This window comes from Myxocyprinus asiaticus, chromosome 6 (genome assembly GCF_019703515.2).
Source record: "Myxocyprinus asiaticus isolate MX2 ecotype Aquarium Trade chromosome 6, UBuf_Myxa_2, whole genome shotgun sequence".
Classification (NCBI taxonomy): Eukaryota; Metazoa; Chordata; class Actinopteri; order Cypriniformes; family Catostomidae; genus Myxocyprinus; species Myxocyprinus asiaticus.
In genome coordinates, this window is record NC_059349.1 from 5,666,553 (window position 1) to 5,690,359 (window position 23,807).

Here is a 23,807-nt window from a genome sequence, read left to right on the forward strand (position 1 = left end):
GAGGTTTCACGAATGGTTAATCGTTTTTTTGTCAGGAATCGGGACACAGGAATACAGAATGTTTATTGCAATGGAATTTCCTCAAACACTACTCAAAAGAGCAACAAAAAACTTGCACAGTGAGCTATGAGCCAAAATAGCAAAATACATACAACAGTTCTCTATGCAACCTGAACTTCTTTGAAACGCAGCACAATGAAGGAAACACAGTGCAGGTGTTTCAAGATGCATTGATAAAAATTAAAGTTCTTTTTAACTTTCGTTGGTGTCTAAAAATTTGGCGATCCCACGCAAGACGCTGAAAAAGTTAGATTCAGTCCAACAGTTAAAGATGTCCATCCAGTGCGTGTTAACAGTATATAGAAAAACAGCGCAGATGCACAAGCATGTTTGAAAAGCCCCCAACTCGCCCTATACTTGAAAAACTGACCCAAACCCGGCTGGAAATCCTGACGGTTTGTTGGAACTCGTCGAGTTCGGGTCGGGTTTAAGACCTCTATTGCACGTGTAGAATAACCGAATAGTGATTTTGGTATTCAAATAGTGGCGCGTCAAATGATTAACCGGATGTCAAAAATCCATGCACATCCCTAATCGCCACCCCACTACTCAAAATGGCATAAGTGAAATTGGAGATATTTTTTGTTTCACTAATCCTTGAAAATCTGCAAAAATTATACTTAAAAAGTAACTAGTGCACTTGGAAAAGAAAGTGAGAATATTTTGCCCCTGACAAATTTGTTCTTTCAAATTTGGCAATTTGGTCATTTTCTCCACCTTTCTAAACTGCTTGGAGCCTGATAAATGTAATTTGCAACTATATTTCTATATTTCTGTATTTTCAATTTCTGAATATTCAAACGAAAAAAATAAATAAAAAAATGTAGAATCGAACTTGATTTTATCCACCCTCCATCTCCCCATATGCCAATGGTATTTATTTTCAAATCTATTATTATTATTGCAGTAACCTTTATTTCACTTATATTAATTAAGGGGGAAAGACAATAGTAAGGCTGCAACTGTAGGCAAAAACAATGCCTAAATGGCTGTTTATTTACGTTAACCAATTGTCCATGTGGCCAATGTGACATCAACTGAAAAGTAACGCCATTTTGATGGGAGATTATGAAGACAAACATAATTTTTTCTTAGCAATAACATGCACTTATAAACAATTCATAATAAGACCAAGAACATATATTAAAGGAGGTAAATGGGGTACATTTTAATATGTTGACTTTAAAAAGGTCAGATTGTGTATGTAAAACAGGCCATGCTTGTTGTAGTTATAAAAGCACAGAGGTGTAATGTTCAAAAGCACTTTGGAATATTTTTTTTTTTTTTTTTGATTTTTCCCCTTTTTCTCCCAATTTGGAATGCCCAATTCCCAATGCGCTGTAAGTCCTCGTGGTCGCATAGTGATTCGCCTCAGTCCGGGTGGTGGAGGACGAATCCCAGTTGCCTCCGCGTCTGAGACAGTCAACCCACGCATCTTATCACGTGGCTTGTTGAGCGCGTTGCCACGGAGACATAGGCTTCACGCCATCCACCGCGGCAACCACGCTCAATTCACCATGCGCCCCACCGAGAACGAACCACATTATAGCGACCACGAGGAGGTTACCCCATGTGACTCTACCCTCCCTAGCAACCGGGCCAATTTGGTTGCTTAGGATACCTGGCTGGAGTCACTCAGCACGCCCTGGGATTCGAACTAGTGAACTCCAGGGGTGGTAGCCAGCGTATTTTACCACTGAGCTACCCAGGCCCCAAGCACTCTGGAATATTAATAGAGTCTAGCTGTTCAATAACACACCATGATTTACAGGGGGGGCAAAGAATAGGCAATATTATAAAAAAATAATCATACTATAGCAGGGGTCAGCAACCTATGGCACTTTTGCTTTCAAAACAACATGTGATGTAATAAGGAAAACACCACTATTAATCCTTGAGATTTCCAACCCAGCATACAGGTACACCCTCCTTAAATCATGGTCACATTCAAAATTACATTAAACGATTAAAAGAGAAAACATAAACCCACATCATGGGGTTCAAAAATCTATTCAGTCTATTCAAAATATAAATTAAACCTGGAAATAAAGTTTTAGGATTTTGCAGATTCGATTCACCGAAAAGGGCTAAATAGTTGATCGGATTGTAATGTGCAAATGGCTTGCACGTGCAGCGTGAGTCTCGTCACACTTTTAATAGTGTTTAGCCTCCAATTCAGCTCATGAATGGCACAGCCATTGACCAGGAAAATAAAAAATGGCACTCCATGTCAAAACGTTTGCTGACCCCTGTACTATAGTTTTTTTCCTCATTTACCAATGAGAACTTTACAATATGTTTACAGTTCAAATGGCCTCACATCATTAAATAAATATCAATAAAAGCTGAGAAAGAGAACACTGTGCAAAAGTTCAACCCAGACACATGGGTCAACAGTGACTGTTAAACCAGTGCAACATAGCCTAAATGTTTAACAAACATCCACTTTTGTTCTGTCCCAAACCCTTGTGAGCCACCTACATAGGCAGCTAACATCTAAACCAGCATGCTAACCAAATGGTAACTCATAAGTGACTGATTTGGTAAGCAGATTTTACAAAACTTATTTGTACGAGTCCCTCACACACTCATGTACACACACACACACACACCTTTGCAGCCTGCCGATGCCAGCGCAGGTGTTCAGTGAAGCTGTTGAAGCTGATGTAGTAGGTTTGACTCTGAGGAGCAGCTGAACTGAAGGCCAAACAGTGAGTGTGTTTCTTTACCTCCTCAACCTGAACACAGCACAAACACAAAAGACACAGAATGAAAGGTCACATCCAAAGATGAAATACAATACTAAATATAAAAAAAGATTTTATAAAAAAATAGATCTTTATAACACATATATAGAATATTTTTAATAACCCAGATACATTTGTTCCTTTTCAGTAGTGATGGCTGTAGAATAGGGCTGAAACGACTAGTCGACGTTATCGACAACAAAACATTTCGACAACAATGTATAGTCGTTTGATGTCATTTAACGTAACATGAGATCATATGAAACTCTAATGATGACGCTGACTGAGGAGAGGAAGAAAACACATCTCACAGTCCAGATGAACTCTAAACTTTCCAAACAGCTTCAGGTGATGTAGATCACAAAGTATGAGGGAATTATAATGCAAAAATACAAAATAAGTAAATACAGAAGCACTCTTGTTGTGGAATAAGCGGAGCCCGAGCTGCCGCTCCACTGAAGCAAAACTTGCGTGTCGAGCGTCTTTAAAGGAAACACCCTGGCGTATTTTTAGACAAAAAACAAGACAAAACACTTGATCACAATAGGATTTTTTGCAGTGAATTTTTTTACTGAATTAAACTTAAGTATTTTTTCCTTTAATTCAGTGAATGTCATATAGAGATATTTTTAAAAGATGATTTTGTCCTCTTTATTGTTAGTAAGCATGTTTAATACAACCTTTTAAGTTGGGGCACAAGCTGAATAGTCAGTTAAGAGCTAATGATTAATCATTGCAATAATCGCCCGAATAATCACTCTAATTAATCGTTAGATTAATCGATTATCAATATAATCGTTAGTTGCAGCCCTACTGTAGAACCATTAGTTAGACTTCAGTACCTTTCCTCCGATAAGTGGGAGGATGTGCATCTTGCCCGTATGGCTTGCTTTGACTGAAGACACCATGAGACAAGTGCCACACAAAATGACCTGCCGTCGACTCCAGCGGTTCACCGGCAGCTGCAGCTTTCCTTTACGCACGTTATATGTTCCAGAGAGCTGGATGCACTCAGAGGACTCAATGCTGTGAGGTTTACCTGCAGAACAGAGAGAGACATGAGATTGACGTCACCAGGTCTCACAGTCAACTCTAAATGTCCACTTTAGCTTCGTAAACACAAGATCAGTTGGTGTCTTCAAAAAAACAAAATAGTTTTTTGTTATGCTCTTTACAAGAAATGCATTGAGTGATAATTTTTTCAAGTCAATTACTTACAATTAATTACTGTTCCCACTCTATAAAGTGCCTGCAAATCAGCAGTCAGTACTAGGCTATCAGAGAGTGGAATTCAGATTTCAGTATTGGTAGAGTGGGATTCAGCTGTCAGTGCTAGTTGAGTGGAATTCAGCAGTCATAGGGCTCAACGCTAAGGAGTTTTTCTACTGGCCCTGTCGGGCCAGTGGTTCAAATTTTTACTTGCACTGACAAAATTTTCACTGGCCCCAGTGAACCATCATGGCTTTAAAAAAATGTGTCTAAAGCTAAATATTTTTATATACACTGGCAGCCAAAAGTTTGGAATAATGTACAGATTTTGCTCATATGGAAAGAAATTGGTATTTTTATTTACCAAAGTGGCATTCAACTGATCACAATGTATAGTCAGGACATTAATAACATGAAAAATTTATATTACAATTTGGAAAAAAAAAAATTAATGTTCAGAACTTCTTAAACTACTTCAAAGAGTTCTCATCAAAAAATCCTCCATGTGCAGCAGTGACAGCTTTGCAGATCCTTGGCATTCTAGCTGTCAGTTTGTCCTGAGTATCTGGTGACATTTCACCCCACACTTCCTGTAGCACTTGCCATAGATGTGGCTGTGTTGTCGGGCTCTTCTCACGCACCTTACAGTCTAGCTGATCCCACAAAAGCTCAATGAAAACACTCTTTTCCAATTATCTGTTGTCCAATGTCTGTGTTTCTTTGCCCACTCTAACCTTCTCTTTTCGATTTTCTGTTTCAAAAGTGTCTTTTTCTTTGCAATTCTTCCCATAAGGCCTGCACCCCTGAGTCTTCTCTTTACTGTTGTACATGAAACTGGTGTTGAGCGGGTAGAATTCAATGAAGCTGTCAGCTGAGGACATGTGAGGCATCTATTTCTCAAACTAGAGACTCTGATGTACTCATCCTCTTGTTTAGTTGTACATCTGGCCTTCCACATCTCTTTCTGTCCTTGTTAGAGCCAGTTTTCCTTTGTCTTTGAAGACTGTAGTATACACCTTTGTATGAAATCTTCAGTTTTTTGGCAATTTCAAGCATTGTATAGCCTTCATTCCTCAAAACAATGACTGACTGACGAGTTTCTATAGAAAGCTTTTTTTTTGTTGTTGCCATTTTTTACCTAATTTTGACCTTAAGACAAGCCAGTCTATTGCATACTGTGGCAACTCAAAAACAAACATAAAGAGGGGGCCTGGGTAGCTCAGCATGTATTGATGCTGACTACCACCCTTGGAGTCGCGAGTTCGAATCCAGGGTGTGCTGAGTGACTCCAGCCAGGTCTCCTAAGCAACCAAATTGGCCCGGTTGCTAGGGCGGGTAGAGTCACATGGGGTAACCTTCTCGTGGTCGCTATAATGTGGTTCACTCTCAGTGGGGCACGTGGTGAGCTGTGTGTGGATGCCGCGGAGAATAGCGTGAAACCTTAACGCGCTATGTCTCCGCAGTAACGTGCTCAACAAGCCACGTGATAAGATGTGTGGATTGATGTCTCAGACGTGGAGGCAACTGAGATTCGTCCTCCGCCACCCGGATTGTAGCGAGTCACTACGCCACCACGAGGACTTACAGCGCATTGGGAATTGGGCATTCCATATTGGGGAGAAAAAGGGGAGGAAAAAAACACAACAAAAAAACACAAAGACAATGTTAAGCTTCATTTAACAAACCAAATAGCTTACAGCAGTGTTTGATATAATGGCAAGTGATTTTCTAGTAACAAATGATCAATTTAGCATGATTACTCAAGGATAAGGTGTTGGAGTGATGGCTGCTGGAAATGGGGCCTGTCTAGATTTGTTTAAAAATGACTTTTTTCAAATAGTGATGGTGCTGTTTTTTACATCAGTAATGTCCTGACTATACTTTGTGATCAGTTGAATGCCACTTTGGTGAATTAAAGTACCAATTTCCTTTTGAAACAGCTAAATCTGTACGTTACTCCAGACTTTTGACTGCCAGTGTACATTAAATACAATTTCCCTAAAAACTGTATCACATTTATAATTTGCAAGATATGATTTATGTCTTACGTAACCCCATATAAGCAAGAGGAGACCTTGCTACTAAATCGGTTGTAACATGTAATGAACAGTAGGTAGAAATTAAGCCTAATCTGTGAATTAAGAATGTGGATGGAAACATGAAATTAGACAACCAAAACAAGACCAAAACTGACTGATGTTCAAAGCACAGTAGGGCTGTACGGTGTACGGCGTTACTGGTTTTACTCAGTACAAGGGACAACACCAGTGTGAAATTTGGGTTGTCTAAAAGGGAGGGAAACATTATGAAATCCCAATATCAATACAATAGCCTAACGAATAGAACAGCCTTAAATAAAGAATAGTTGCCTAATGAAGAGTTTATGACCCATGATAAATGAACCTAAATAAAGCATTGAAAGCCAGATGTTCTTTACCAACGTATCAAATTACACAGGCAGCAAAGTACGCACACTGACAGAAGACGTTTAATTGCAGGTAGCGAATATAAGGTGCATGGTGGGTAACTGTAAGACATCTCGGATTCGGAATGACACAAGAAATGCTGTTAGACACACAGACATAGTTAAACTAAATTTAAGCTACTCTTAAGACATGCACTTGAAGAAACACACTTTATTATATTATTAAGAACAGATGACAGAAAAGCCGTCTATGTGCATGTATGATACGTTGTTTGTTCGGAGGCGTGCAGTCTCGTGGAACACACGTATGTAAAGGGTTTTCACTCTTTGTTTCAGTCTTCTGAATTTATTTTTTTTTTTTTGCAAGAACAGTATCGTCTATGAGAATGCTGCAAATGACCTCAGACATCTCAGCTCAGGAGGTGCTTTCAGTTCACTTTATTTCCACAGAGCAGTTCATTGTGACCACAACTCTGCAGCCTATAACCTACATCTGTGATTAAAACATAAAATAATACAAAGACACATTCACCTCCAACCATGATTTATATTTAAGGGAGTATTATCATAATTACAATTATTATGTTTACATTTATAATTGTTTTTAGATCTTAATTTGTATTAGTAATTTTCCGCCTGTTGTCATAGACGGATACTTGTGTGACGGTAAATGGAAAGGTGGCTATCTATGATTTTTTTATTTTTTTGACCACTTGAATTACATTTTCAATGCAAAATCACTAAAGCAAGAATATTCACCGATCCCTCAGCCGGGGGGTTGACGAAGTAATTGGATATTGTGATGATTTTGTTTGTATTTTTTATAAAAATATCGTGAACATATTTCCTGCATATCACCCAGCTTTAGGAGGGAACAAAAATGTATTCACACACATTCAAAGTCATTACCCTTCCGAAGCAGCTAAACTGGGTTCTGGGATGAAAGGTAATAAAACACCAACATTAAACCCACAATAAGTTATGTATTTGCTCGGACAACGAAAAACCCGACCGGTAGCCCATGATGGAGAGAATGCACGGATGAAGTACATTCCAACCACATGTATAAGCAGGATTTAACAAAGTTTATTACGTTTCATTCAGTGCTTCATCTCTAAAGGCGAAATAATGAAAGAAAATGCACTTTTTTTACTGTGCAAACAATACTTGCGCTGTCCCTTTATGAGTGCGCATGCATGTTAAACCGTGTCTATGCTGTACGAAGAGATGATGAGAGAAATGCATGGAGAGAGACGGATTTACAGTCTAATTGAAAGAAACTGTTGATCTCTTGTGTCCCCAATGTGTGGATTACTATTTTTCACCAACATGTTAAAACTAAACAATGTGGGAATTGCCCGCACTGTGAATATGAAATGTGCAAGGATACATTAAATGTTGCGTAAGATGTGCAATCCAACTCTGAAATTCATAAAATGTTTTTTTTTTTTTTTTCCTGTAATTTTCTACACACTGGTAATTGGTGCTGATAAGACACTTGGAAAAGACTGAGGGCAGTTCTAGAAGTGCGCTCACGTGACTGTGGGCATTTTCCAAAAGGCAATTCTGCACTCTTGAAGGGCACTTCGGGAAGGGGACGCCACTAGAAAGGTCGTTCCAAACAAAAGGACCCTTTCACAAGACTTTTGGTGAAGACATCATTTTATCTGTAACGCCATGCTTTCTTCAGTGTGCCCACATCAAGAGCTCTGTCTTTCGTAGTGAGTAGGGCATAGGGATGATCACTTGAGTGAAATTTGCCCTGTGCCTCAGCACGTCCAGCATATTATGTGCTCACACATCTTTGAGAGCTAAATATAATCATGCTCGCTTGTCTCTGAGTGATTGGTTAGTAGACTGTGTTTGCTCCGTGTAATTTTTGAGCTCTCTCGCTTGTTGTCTGCTTGCACTAACGTTATAAATGCAGCACAAGTGACAGTTCTTGCAACTGGCCAGAATCTCCCTCACACTGGCCTCGGGTCATCAGGCAGTCCTTATTTTCGAGCCCTGAGTCAGTAGCATATTAGTAGAGATGGGATTCAGTATAAGCACTATAACAGAATGGAATTCAGCAGTCAGTACTAAATAAGAGTAAGTGAAAGTCAGCATCAGTACTACAAAAAAAGTGGGATTCAGCAGTCAGTACTAGTAGAGAGTGGGATTCAGCATTAGTATAGTGTAGAATTCACCAGTCAGTACTGGGAAGTGGGATTCAGCAGTCAGTATAGAGTAGAATTCACCAGTCGGTGCTAGTAGAAGGTGTCATACAGTCAGTATTAGTATAGAGTAGAATTCCCCAGTCAGTACTGGGGGAGTGGGATTCAGCAGTCAGTATTAGTATAGAGTAGAATTCCCCAGTCAGTACTGGGGGAGTGGGATTCAGCAGTCAGTATTAGTATAGAGAAGAATTCACCAATCAAAACTAGGGGAGTGGAATTCAGCAGTCAATATTAGTAAAGAGTGGGATTCAGTACTTAGTCAAATGAGAAGTGTTCCATTTCCATAACTTATGAAATATGATTATTAACTGTACACCATACTGTCAAAGATACGGTCAAAACATCATACAGATCGGAAAGGTCTCAAGTAGAATACAACAAATATTGTTTCACTAAATATAGGCCTATAGAGTAAAAGGCCAGAGGAAAAAAGCACAGAGTTTGAAAGTTGTAAACGGATCTGGCTTTTGTTGCATTTTTGAGTGTAACATAAACAATGTAAAAACTGTTGATACTCCTGAAAAAAAAAAACTAATCGAGTCCAAGTACGACATGATCCCTGATCAGTGGATATGATGCATAAATCTTAAAATAATCTTGAAGAAAATGTGACGCTACCGCAGATATCTTTTTTGTCATCCTGGGGGATGGTCTCTGGTTACAAAGCAGGCCATTCACAGCTGTTGTGGACTGCATCAACACGACATGTAGTTATATTTTTGAAGAGGTGCACATCAGGCTACGGTAAAGGCAATGGCTTAGGTTCGATGCAGTAATATAAATCAGCCTTTAAGGGAGGAATTCAACAGTCAGTACTAGTAGAGAGTGGGACTCAGCAGTCAGTATTAGTAAAGGGTAGATACAGCAAATGATGAGAAAAAGCTACAGATCTGACCTTTCATTTGACCATCATACTAGGATGTCTGAGTCTCTGAGTTACTACCCAAAGAGCAAGTCTCCACAAGAATAAGTGTAATATCCAGCAGTACAATGATAGTTGAGAACTGATTACACAGATGAGTGACTGAAGTGGTGAAGTACAAGCCAATCATGTCTGAGTGAATTACACAACAACCAAGAGTATTAACAGCAAACCCTACAGACCAATCTGTTTTCCTTCTATTATAAAATAAACATCTGTTATCTATTTCCTTAAAAAATTCTGTCTGTTTGAACTCCACTAACTGCCCCATTTTTAAAAAAATATTTTAAGATGATCTGACAGGCAAAGTACAGTAGATCTCAATCACAACTAGAGAAAAGAACACCATTTCCATGTTCATAAGGGCTAAAAGAAACTCAAGCATTCTTTGAATAATTCAGCAACGCTATATTTGCTCCATATGGAGTGAGTGTATAACAGTCACAGACAAATACATGTAGACCCACATGTGCAGATTTGCCATACACTTCAAAAACTGTCATAAACTCTGAACCACTCTTTCACAATTTTTAGCCCGATGAATCTTGGCATTGTCATCCTGCAATAGACCTGTGCTGTCAGGGAAGAAAAAATCCATTGATGGGATAACCTAAAAAAGGTTTATCAACTTAAATGGTTAGTTCAATACTGTCATCATTTACTTATGTTGTTCCAAACCTGTCTGACTGTTTTTCTTCTATTAGCCTTTTACTCTTGCTCTAAATGGTCGTTCTCACATGCGTCTCAGTGAGATCACAGATGACTCCACAGCAGCATTTGTGCATTGACTTCTGAGACACACAGAGAGAGAGAGATGTGACCCAAAAGCAGCAGTAGCAGAATGTGGGTTAGGACCCCACGGTACGCCACATGGAGTGCTGCAGCCCACTTTACAGCACGGTCGTCAGCTTCCATGCCTTCAGAGCAGCTTTAAAACCACAAACAACCTTATTCACAAACAAGAACATTAGCTTCTGAAGAGTAAGAACTCTTCACAAGAGACCAATAAATGTACCTGCAGCCGTATTATCCATATGTGACAGTCACATGTTAACGACAGGAAGCGGCTTAATGTTTGTGAAGATATTCACCGTTTCACCGCTATCATTAACGGCCAATTAGTAGCACCAATTACTGATTTCACTCTAAATGCTTAAGTTACATATATGTTACAATAAATGAAATAATTAAAAACCTTTCCCTGCACATTGAAAACATGCAGGTGTGCACAATTGAATAACTTCAAAAAAAACGTTTTCAAATATATTTTAAGAAAAAAAAATTTTTTTTTTTAACAAATATTAATTTTTTATTCACGAATATTACGTTTTTTTTTTTTAGGGTTACTCCATTTGACTTTAACAAAATGTGCCTTCTCATAAAAGTCTCAAAATATCAGATTTTTAAAAAAAACTTCACACAGTCATGAGAGACAAAATGGGTCCTCTCTGTTTTATGTTTGGACTTATTTTTTTCTTAAAAATGGCTACCTGAATGTTGGTTACACCACCTGACTTTGATTTGGTGAACAAAAGTTTTTCAGATATTAATAATATATATATATATATATATATATATATATATATATATATATATATATATATATATATATATATATAAAGAATTAAAAAAAAAAGATTATTCCAAACTACTTATGCCAACATTTCAGCTTTTAATGAGACTTATATTTTTACTGTCTCTGGATGGTTACACCACATGACATTTTGGACTTTAAGTCCCAGAAAAAATTATAAAAATGACTTTGAACTCACAAATTTTAAAACATGTTCATCATAGAAGTGGTGTATTCTAGTGTTGGGTTCAAGTCCACTTTAGTCGAGTCCGAGCCAACTCCGAGTCCTTAACTAATGCCCAACCGATTTATCGGTCAGCTGATATTATTGGCCAATATTGGCCTTTCACAGATATATTGGTATCGGCATGTACGTTTTCTGATATGCACAGATACGGAACCATTTTTTCAGAACATATAATGCAGAAAACAATGCTTGGGGTGATTTAGAATGGGTGTCATAATGTAGTTTGTCCAGCAGAGCACACTCTGTCCATTGCTTACATAGCTGAGCTGATGGTGGTTCTGCTGATGGTGGTTCTGCAGACAGTGCTGAGTTAAGCTGTGTCTTCACTGTAAATTGCTAACTAGTTTGTGAAATACATACTGGATTTTAATAAACAATGACCTCATCATTTTCCCTTTTCAATATAACTAATATAACATTAACCTTGTCCCTGACAACCATGTCACTCATGTCTGTTTGCTGTTAGCCAGCTATAGTTTGTCAGTGCAGTCAGTAATGTAGCAGATTGAAAGGTAAACATCAGAGCAACTTTTTGCAGCTCAGCAGAAAACGGTGCGGTGGTGGATTGTGTGTGGTGAGTGTTGATTTCACGCTGTGTTGTTACCTAGTTGGTGAGATGCAATGCTGGTCCGTTTTTTACTCTCCGTGACAACGAGCTCATAGCTAACTAGCTAATCATGTAGCTACATTCATTGTTGTCAACTGAGTGGAAGCTAACGAGTAAACATGTATTCACCAAACTGTTTTGTTCAGGATTCACAGTTTGGTACCCCCTTCAACCGAACAATTCCAGTCGTGTCATTTATAAAATGTAATATTTAAAAGTCTGGTTTTCCACCGTTGAAAGTTTCCCCTGAACTTGTATAGCAGAATACGGTGTAACACCGCTGCCGCTGTTTATCTCTTGACTCGGCAGTATTAATATAGTCAGCATTTGACTGATACTAAACAGTAATACTGATGTTTATTTAGCTATTTATTTTATTTTTATTTATTCTTTATTTAAATGGTCAGCCATTGACTGATACTAAACATGCAGTACTGATATTTATTTAGCTATAATTTTTATTTATTCTTTATTTTAATGGTCAGCAACTGACCGATACTGAACATACAGTACTCATGTTTATTTAGCTATTTATTGTATTTTTATTTATTCTTTATTTTCTGTGTTCATTTCTAGAATTTGTTGACAATATATAATAATAATGTCAAATATTCTTTGATAAAAATATTTAAGAAAGCAGCCTTCTGAGTACCTTTGCATAGTCATATTGGTGCAAAATCGGTGCACAATCCACATAGAAAAAGGTCTGTTTTCATTCCAGCTCAAAAATTAACTATATCGGCCACCATATAAGTAATCAGTGAATTTTCCCCCTCTAAAATCGGTATCAGTCTCAAAAATCCCATATTGGTCGGGCTCTTGTCTTAACTAAATGAGTCCGAGTACAAAGGGGGCAGAGTCTAAGAGAATCTGTTATGAATATGAATTAAAATTGTGTTCTGTAAACTTAACACTAAGCCATTACATAAATATTTTAAGCTAAATTTACCTTCACAAAAAACCACGTGTCAATATAAATGTAACAAAAACATACCTCTGTTGCACTTCATACACTGCATGGCCAAAAATAAAAAAGTTGCTGTTTGGATTTAAATAAGCAGATACTTAAAGGCGCAGTATGTAAGATTCAGAAACCCTTGTTGTTAATGACACCTGTGGCCGTTAAGTGAACTGCAGCCAGCTACATGTTGCTCGTGATCGCGCGCAAACACCCCGTAGGGATGCGAGCATCGACCAAAACAATGATGTAACGTACAAAGAGGCTGAACGTGATTCACCGGCATCATGCTAACAGATGAGGTAGCATAAAAATTACACAGTTATGATTGTTTTACTACAAATTTTGAGACTGTATATTATATTTGACTCTCCAATGCTGGAACAGGGCTAAAACAAAGTGTGGATATAGGTCTGACTATGCGAGACTGTAGTTTGAAGTATTCACTTTTCTTTGCATGATATAATGACTGCATTTATACGATGTGTTGGCGTTAGCTAGCTTGCCAGCTTTATCAATACCTGTTAGCTAAATTTGGTGGATGATGACAGTAGCGTTTATAAAATAGACTGTACATTATAAATATGTTGAAACAATTCAGTATTGATGTGATTCCATCACAACTGTCATTTTGATATATCGATGTGCTATTGTTTTATAATAATAGAATGTATATATTTTCTGTATAACCAAGTTACGTTACACTAATGAATGGACATTTTTGCATTATCTTGAACATTGTCTATCATTCATTTCATGTGTTATTGTAGTTTACCTTGTAGTTTACTTGAAAGTTACGAAGCAAGGTAGCTTGCAATTCGTCAGCTTTAGCAGGCAAGATCAAGTTAGCTAAAATTACACAGATCAATCCTTATGGCACTATATTTCACATGCTTTGCAGTTATGTAAGCTTACCTGTCCAATAAGAATAACGCCAATTCAAGGTCAGTTTTGATCCCCAAAACCGAACGAAGGTCACTCCAGGAATCAAATGCCCTGCCGATGTTCACTCTAGTTTTCGTTCGACCACGATCACGTTCCCACTTAGCCAGATGGGATTCAGCAGATAATAATTTTTTGTTTTTTGGCTTACTCTGAGTTTGTGTAGGAGTCGGTGTTGTGTGGGGAGCCGGACGTTTGCTGGATTCCATCTCTAAGATAATGTTACATAGTGTTGCAGTTTGTTGTCGCTGTTGAATAGCGGAAGAAAAGCTACTGTCTGAGGCAAGGCTCTCGGGAGCGCGCACAAACGTCACACCCTTTGGATTTTCCTGGCAAAAGCGACTCGCTCCCTTCACATGAAAATCAGTCTACAGGCTTTAACAGGCAACCTAGGAAGTCCAGGAAGGGCTCATTTTTTAAGTTGCGTTACAAGCCGTTCACACTTTGGCAAAAAAAAAGGCGAATATTACATGAAAAATTTTACATATTGCACCTTTAACAGCCTATGATTGGAAAATTATTGCAGTGATTCATATGTTTCAGCTGGAAACAGTTTTTTTAACCCTAATTGATGCAGTGTGTAGCTTCTCATTTCTTAAACAACCATGTCGGAAGACATATCCTGTGGTCGTGGAAAAGATGTTACTGTGTTTCAGTAGGGGCAAATTATTGGCCTGCATCAAGCAAAGAAAACAACTAAGGAGATTGCTGAAATCACTGAAATTGGGTTAAGAACTGTCCAATGCATTATTAAAACCTGGAAGGATAGTGGTGAACAGTCAGCTTCATGGAAGAAATGTGGCTGGAACAAAATCTTGAATGATTAAAACAATTAGAAGTCACATCATAAAAAAAAAAATCGACAGAAGTACTCACGGCTATGTTTAATAGTGAAAGTAAGAGCATTTCCACACGCACAATGCAATGAGAATTTACAGGATTGGGACTAAACATCTGTGTGGCCACAAGAAAACCACTTGTTAGTGAGGCTAATCAGAAAAAACAAGTTCAATTTGCTAGAGAGCATTAAGATTGGACCGTGGAGCAATGGAAAAAGGTAATGTGGTCTGTCCAGATTTACCTTATTACAAAGTGATGGGCATGTCAGGGTAAGAAGGGAAATGCATGAAGCAATGCACCCATCATGCATAGTGCCCACTGTACAAGCTCTGGGGTTGCTTCAATTGGTCAGGTCTAGGCTCAGCAATGTTATGCAGCAATAAAATGTAGTCAGCTGAATACCTGAATGTACTAAATTACCAGGTTATCCATCAATGGATTTTTTCTTCCCTGACGGCACAGGCATATTCCAGGATGACAATGCCAAGATTCATCGGGCTCAAATTGTGAAAGAGTGGTTCTGACCTTAACCCCATTGAAAGACTTTGGGACGTGCTGGAGAAGACTTTTGGAGTGGTTTGGCTCTCCCGTCATCAATACAAGATCTCGGCCAAAAATTAATGCAACTCTTGATGGAAATAAATGTTGTGACGTTTCATAAGGTTGTTGAAACAATGCCATGACGAATGTGTGCCGTAATCAAAGCTAAAGGCGGTCCAACGAAATATTAGAGTATGCAACTTTTTTTTGGCTAGGCAGTGTATTTCACAAATGGCAAAATTAATTCGAGTCAGAGACACATTAGCCACTTTTCCACTATCTAGCCAGTGCGAGCCAGGGCTATTAACTGGCCGGCTGGGGCCAATTGCCTCGGACTTCAATCCGCAAGACCAAAATCAATCTGCATTCCCACCAGTGGGCCAACAGCCCTGCAGCGTTGCCCTAAAGCCCGTCTTTGATGGTGCCAACGTCACAAACCCCGCCCATTACACAAGCAAGAGGGAAGCTCAAGCTGAGGTATAATTTATCTAGTTACCTAAAATATTGAGTTTATATTGTATGTAAACATTAGCTAGCAAGATAAGTTAGCATTCACAACTTGCAACTGTAACTGCCATGGTGTCCTGAGTGGTCTCCCTTTTGGTCTTCATTGGGCACTGCTTTGTCCACTGTGTTTTAACAGACTTGTACTGTGCACACAATTTTTTTTTATTTTTCCCAAACCTGTACCGTTATGGGCTGGATACATAACCTGGCAAGTTCAGCTATCTTGGTGCTGACCCTCTGACCTGACTCAGCAAAACTCCGCTTTTGGCATGGACCCCGCCTTAATCCCCAGTTGGCCTTATTTGGCCCAAGGGTAATCAGTGGGCCAAAGGCCATTGGCCGAGGAAGCCCTGAGGAGGCACGATGAAGCCCCGGAAGTGACAGTGGGAATGCAACTGGCCCTAGTATGCGCTAGCACGCTCTCATTTTGTCCGATAGTGTAAACGCGCCTATTGTTAATATCTTGCAATATTATTTTTTCTCATTATATTTTTATCAACAGTGTGTTTTTAATTAAAACTGTTTGACTATCGTCATGATGCGTCTTTTTCATCTAGTCTTCATTATCGTTGAGAAAATTAAAAGAAACCTTCATCAACAAACATTTTTGTAAGTTATTTTTTTGCCGAGATAAACACTGCAGATGATGACTGCAGTTCAATTACACAAAAACTTGCTGTAGCTCATAGAGCTGTCAACAGGGCTGAGATTTTTTTTTTCTTTTTCATAGAAATATTACAAATAAAATTTGAATAATTCCATTTTTAAAGATATTATTTCAAGTGGGGGGACAAAACTAAAAGACATTTGATTTTTAACTCAACGTTGTCTCCTATGTCCACAAGAGGGTGCAACTAATCAGAATAAAGCAATCAGTACCATGTTGTAGTGGTTGTTTATTGCCAAGAACGAATCTGGCTGTTAACAATAGTGCGTAAAATGATAGTCAAAAGATTATGACAGTTCATATTTTCAAATATTAAGCGAAAAAAGTAAAAAGAGAAAAGAAATGATTCAATTGACTGTTCTATGTTAACTCAGTGTTGCACATAAGCCTGTACTGGTGCCATAGTACTACCACAGACTCAAGCTCCAAAATATCAGCGGTAATGTTTTATATTAAATACAGTTGTATGTACGTACCTAACGTACGTGAGACAATAACAGAGCAAGCCATAGTCAAGACACAACCAGCAAAGACATCCACATCACGTCTATTTTTTATGTAAGCATCCGCTTCAAGCCTTTAACTGTTTTTCAGCATCACGTGCAGTAACGATGCATTTTTTAGATGCTGTGTCAATTTAAAAGGAAAATCAACCTTTAAAATGTGTCTCGAGACACCCTGTTCTCTTTTATCCATTGCATTGCTCCTGTTTTAGCCCAAGTCACCATCAGTTCTTGCCACATATCCAAAATTCGAATGCTCATTTTATTTTAGCATGTGATTGTGCATTTTATCTTAAATTTTACAAATATTCAAATTTCAGATTTAATTTGACAGCCTGTGTAGCTCGATATTAACGGTGCATGTGAATGTACTGAATATTTAGCAAAAAAAAAATCACTAAAAATATCTGAAAACAAAATTAGTTTATTATGCACTGACTAGGCTGTGGATAGAATCTGGAAGAGAGGTAATCTGATAATAGGCAGAGTTGAAACCAATAATCCCAAAATGGCCAAATATGGCGCAATTTATATATGAACATAATTGAATATGGCCAATATATATCATCACAAGCTTTAATCATTGAAGGTGTCTTAAATGTCATATGGATCTTAAACATAATCTAGGTGTGCCATGGTTTTAACCAGGCGTGATCCGCAAAGAGGAAGCCTCAGCCTTTCCTGTGTGAGGTGAGAGGAAGTCTTGTTCTTTGACAGACATGCACTCTCATTTCCCGTTTCTATACATGCCCGTCCTGTTACGATCAAGGACCTTAAGCGCATTATCCCGTTTGATGAACCATTACCCAATTAAAATAACATATTCAGTCCTAAATTACTAATATAATTCATATGAATTAACTGTGCTGGTGACCTATCATTGCTCTTTCTGTAAACATCACTGAATCGCCCAGCTGCACAGTAAACAGGGTGCCCCGCTAACGTGTTTCCCAACCCTGTGTGTAGTGATATTGGAGGGTGCATTTTCAAGCTGACCTCCCTGCAGTATGTACACACCCCATCTCCGGGGTAACTCTAGGGACGCACACTCTGGTGGCATGGCACTTTGTCCAACGTTTATACGGATTTCTTTTTTTAAACACATCCTTCCTGTCTCGAGTTGTCAGGCAGATAGAATCCTATGGTTATTCTGTCACAAAGCCGTAGAAAGGGTGTGTACGTGCTATATTTGTCCACACGCACGTGTGCGTTTGTGAGGTCTAATGCACTGGAGAAAGATCTAGAGCAAGCAAAATCACCCGTATGACATATTGGGGCTAAGAACTCCTGAATAATTTCACAACATTAAAAGGCTTGTGACTCTGAATAAGGATCTTGGATCTATTTTGAAGGATCTTGCACACCTCACCAGCTACGTTAGGATATTTGACGATGATTTTCACCACTTCTATTTTGTTTTAAGTTGTTTGAAGTTTTATTTCACACTATATTTGACCCTACTGCTAGCACACAGCGTACTGTAGTTATGGCTTTGTTGAAACCTGTTGCTACAATTATAAAAAAACTATTACAAACAAAGTGTTCAGTCACACCATAAATTATTTGGACACTTATCTGATATCTGAATGTCGTAGCATTAGATAACAAAATATCAAAGCAAGTGTCTGTATCTGCAAACAAAGAATGCCAAAGCTTCTCAGAGCTAACTTTTCGGAGTATTTTTTTTGTATCGGTTGTCGTATCAGTATCTGCCATATTGAACTGTGAACTATCGGTTATCAGATTGGCCACAATGAACAGTGACTTATCAGTTATCAGATTGGCCACAATGAAATGTGAATTATTGGTTATCATGTTGACCACAATGAACTGTGAATTATCAGTTATCGGATCAGCCACAATGAACTGTGAATTATCAGTTATCGGATCAGCCACAATGAACTGTGAATTATCGGTTATCGTAACAGCCACATTGAACAGTGACTTATTGGTTATCATGTTGGCCACAATAAACTGTGAATTATCGGTTATCGTATCGGCCACAGTGAACTGTGAATTATCGGTTATCGTATCGGCCACAGTGAACTGTGAATTATCGGTTATCGTATCGGCCACAGTGAACTGTGAATTATCGGTTATCGTATCGGCCACAGTGAACTGTGAATTATCGGGTATCTTATCGGCCACATTGAACAGTGAATTATCGGTTATCATATCGGTATCGGCCACACTGAACAGTGAATTATCGGTTATCATATCGGTATCAGCCTCAATGAGCTGTGAATTATCAGTTATTATCTCAGCCCAGAAATTCCATATCATTGCATACCTTCTCTAAAGCAACTGGTGTCGCAGTGATTTTTAGTATATGAAGTCATTTCCTCTCAAGTTCACACAGGTGTCCTAGCAGAATAACCAAAGGTGTAGCTCAGCACAATAACTATGGACATGTTTAGGGATGGGAATCATAAGGAATTTAACGATTTCCGTTCCGATTCTTTTAGTACTTTTGCAGAAGAATATTTGGAAATAAGAGATGCAATTCTTATTGCATTTACTGCTCTCTGCAGTCTGTTGTCAAAAGATAAGTTCATTACAAGTCTTTAAAGAGCAAATATAACAAATCAGAAATATATTTCAAAGTTTGCAGACTTTGAGGCATAAATGCAAAACAATGATTTAACCCAACTAGATTTTAAATAAAAATTCTAAACAAGAAATGTGATAGCATATTTCATTCATTTATTCTTTTATAAAATTCCACTAATTACAACATAACTCACGTATCTTTATCTACACACTGTCATATAAACAAGCAATCAGTCCCACGGGTCTGAAGTACAACATGACATAACAGTAACAGTTCCACAGACAGTTGTGTAGTAGTTGTAGTCTTATGTTGTACTTCAGGCTTGTGAGACTTTAACAGTTCTTATTAGGCCTGTTTCTTATATTTCGAGTTGGACATTTATAACTTCCGCAGCCACTCTGACTGATGTATAAGTGTTTTTGATTCACTAAAAAGAACAGACTCAAAGGAGTCATTTGTTTGAGAATTGGACTATACCGGAAGTGCCATGTTTCATGTTGTAGATTCAAAAGTCGTGAAAATCGTACGGTAATGGTACCCAACCAATTTCCACCAATGTTTGACAACCCCAATGTGTCACGATACTCTTGATTTTCAACACTTGTCCATTGTTTAATCACTAAAAACCTAACAAACTTATTTTTGTGAAATGTTTTGCTTGACAAGGGTGCATGTGCTGTCTTTCTTTAAAATAGCATTATATATTTTAATGCAATATTTTGCCATTTACCATATATCATATTTTCCTACCCAATGCAATGACATTCAGACATTTTTAAGTGTGACTAAAGTTTCCAAATCCTTTTGGGGCCACTGCATCTCAATGGTCTTTTTAAGTTCATGTTTGCAAATTTTAGCTTGACCAATTCTACTTGCAAACAGACAATCAACTGATCCACACTGGGTAAAACTTCACTGTATCAAAGCATCAGTGGTAATGTCCTGAGGAACACAGCTATATATGTACTTCACCCACGCGTCTGTCAACAGAAGTTCACGCTGTGAAGAGAAATTAAACCTGCAGCTAATCTGAGACTCTTCAGAAAGCTCCAGATGTTTTGAGCGTATGTGTCTGTCAAGAGGATTTACTGTACGTACGTTGAGTTTACACACAGAATACAGTCCATCAATGCACACACGTGTTACACAGTAAAAGTACAGTTTCATGAACACATGCTTTCTTTCTGAACATGTTCACACTGCAGCTGAAAGTGACCCAAATCACAAGTGACACAGATCTGTTTTTGGATGACAGTGTAAACAGCAGAAATAACTTCAAATTGGACATTTTCAATTCTGATCTGGGTCACTTTCATATGTGGAAATAAATTGAACAGGTTTGTGATTTTTTTGCAGTGTGAATTCAATGTTACATAATCCCACCTTAATTCATGAGATTCTTACATCAATCCAACACCACAACATCATAAGTGCATGCTTGATTTACCCTAGAAAGGTGCAAAAATGTGTTAATATACAGTACATGTACAAAATATTCTTGCACTTCTGTTTTAGCAGTTCTAAACAACAGGACTCATATTTTACATTAGGGGTGTAATAGTTCAAATTTCTCACGGTTCGGTTTGTATCACAGTTTTAGGGTCACGGTTTCGGTACGGTTCGGTATTTGCCATGTTCAGAAAAAAATATATATATATATTACTGCCAAATACTCTATTTGGTAAACACTTCAACAGATTTGCCCTTAATAAAACAGTCACCATACAACAACTAACAGCAACCAAAACCATACTAACCACAAAATCAACATGGTTACTGTCATGGTTACAATATATAGTGAATCCTAAATAAAAAACTATTTTCTCTAATTACTAACTCATTTTACTAATTACTAATTTTAACTTAATACCTGCACTATTTCACTTCATGCATCAATGAAGTGCATTTGAAACTTAACATATATTTACAATTAAAACAACACTCAATGTCTCATGTTTCCATGGTGAAGAGATGCTGTGTGATAAGCAGGCACATACAGAAATATTCGTCACACAAACCTCAACCCGAACACATCACAGGAGGAGGTACATGGATTATTTCTTCAGAATCAAAAACCACACAAACAGAAATCTTTCAAGTGAATCAAAAACCACACAAACAGAAATCTTTCAAGTGAATCAAAAACCACACAAACAGAAATCTTTCAAGTGAATTTATAGTTGGATGATGTGAAATGGGATGGACAGGATCTATTTCGACAGGCAAACAGGCAAAAATGCTCTAGTATTGTTTCTATTAAAGGAATGTTCCGGGTTCAATAAAAGTTAAGCTCAATCGACAGCATTTGTGGCATTATGTTGATTGCCACAAAAAAATTTTTTTGACTCATTCCTTCATTTCTTTAAAAAAAGCACAAATCGAGGTTACAGTGAGACTAACAATGAAAGTGAATGTGGCCAATTTTTGGCAGGTTTAAACACAGAAATATGAAGCTTCTAATTTTATAAAAGCACTTGCATTAATTCTTCTGTTAAAACTCATGTATTATTTGAGCTATAAAGTTGTTTAAATTGTAATTTTTACAGTCGTTTTAGGGTTTGTTGACATTACATCGTCATGTAACGAAGCTGTAAAATTGGCTATAACTTTACACAGAAATGGTTTATAAGTGATTTTATCACACTAAAATAATTTTCGCACGCATGTCCTTTATGTCTTGTGGTTATACTTTTGAAAAAGTGAGTATTTTAACATAAAAAAAATTGGCTTTCATTATAAGTGACTCACTGTGACCTCCATTTTTGATTTAAAAAAAAAAAAAAAAAAAATTCTGGTAATCAACATTATGCCACAAATGTTGTCGATAGAGCTTAACATGTATTGAACCCGGAACATTCCTTTAATGTGTTTGATTGCAATGCACATGCTCCCGCTCTTTCATTATTTTTTTTTTCAATAGTTTTAAAAACACCCCACCCACCCCCTCAAATAAAAATATACTGTATATATACAGAATATTATCATGATATATTTTCAGCTGAAATACCGCTCACCCCCAATTTGAAGGATGATTTGACAGATTTACAAGATTAAGTGTTGTCGTTAATATTTATATATTGTTTTTTTTATTATTATTATCATAATTAACTCCTGGCAAATTTATTGTCAAATGCTTCAGCAGTTCCTCATGTGACCACCAGTGGTGCCACTTACCTCTTCAATGCACTCATTAACTTAAGTGTTCTGCCATGGCCAGCGAAGAGCCCGGATCTCAATCCCATTGAGCACGTCTGGAACCTGTTGGATCGGAGGGTGAGGGCTAGGGCCATTCCCCCCAGAAATGTCCAGGAACTTGCAAGTGCCTTGGTGGAAGAGTGGGGTAACATCTCACAGCAAGAACTGGCAAATCTGGTGCAGTCAATAAAGAGGAGATGCACTGCAGTACTTAATGCAGCTGGTGGCCACACCAGATACTGACTGTTACTTTTGATTTTGACCCCCCCTTTGTTCAGGGACACATTATTCCATTTCTGTTAGTCACATGTCTGTGAAACTTGTTCAGTTTATGTCTTAGTTGTTGAATCTTTTTATGTTCATACAAATATTTACACATGTTAAGTTTGCTGAAAAATAAAAGCAGTTGAAAGTGAGAGGACGTTTCTTTTTTGCTGAGTTTATATTATATATATATACATACACACACACACACACACACATACACACACACACACCGATCAGCCACAACATTAAAACCACCTGCTTACTCTCATTCTCAGATGCTATTCTTCTTGCCACAACTGTACAGAGTGGTTATCTGAGTTACCATAGACTTTGTCAGTTCGAACCAGTCTGGCCATTCTCTGTTGACCTCTCTCATCAACAAGGTATTTCTGAACTGCCGCTCGCTGGATGAATTAAGCTTTTGACACTTAGGACAATTGAGAGACTTGCACACTACTATTACACAAGGTGCAAACATTCATTGATGTTCAAGAAGACAACACACTACTATTTGCATACTATAATTTCTGTAAATATATGTAATGTAGATTCTTGTGAGCAGTACTAAATAAATTTTTTTTTTGATCTCTTAGATTTGTATAAATTATAAGAGGGGTGTGAGCATTGATGAACGCATCTTAACTACATATACAGTTTAATAAAACTCTGATTAATGGGTTATCAGCTGTCTTCTTTTTCTTCTGCTTTCTATGTGGTTTCTGAACAACAATCTATATCAAGCAATTATATGATTTGGCTACTAAAAACAGCCATTTGACTCCTTAATGTTTCAGTTAAGAAGCCAGTGGCTCCCAAGTCATGGAGCCC

At 37.8% G+C, this 23,807-nt stretch overlaps 1 protein-coding gene across 5 annotated transcripts in view; it reads right to left on the minus strand.

The window, feature by feature from the left end:
- Window positions 1–23,807, minus strand: part of LOC127442851 (PH domain leucine-rich repeat-containing protein phosphatase 1-like) — an 81,393-nt gene that overhangs the window by 36,040 nt on the left and 21,546 nt on the right. For all 5 annotated transcript variants that reach the window (XR_007897529.1, XR_007897526.1, XR_007897527.1 and 2 more), the window contains exons 2-3: window positions 3,650–3,846; window positions 2,673–2,798 (exon numbers count right to left, since the gene is read on the minus strand). Coding sequence is in view for 1 of the 5 variants with exons in the window: in XM_051701089.1 (XP_051557049.1) it covers window positions 2,673–2,798; window positions 3,650–3,846 (323 nt within the window). In the remaining 4 variants the exon portion in view is untranslated. The remainder of the gene's footprint in view (window positions 1–2,672; window positions 2,799–3,649; window positions 3,847–23,807) is intronic.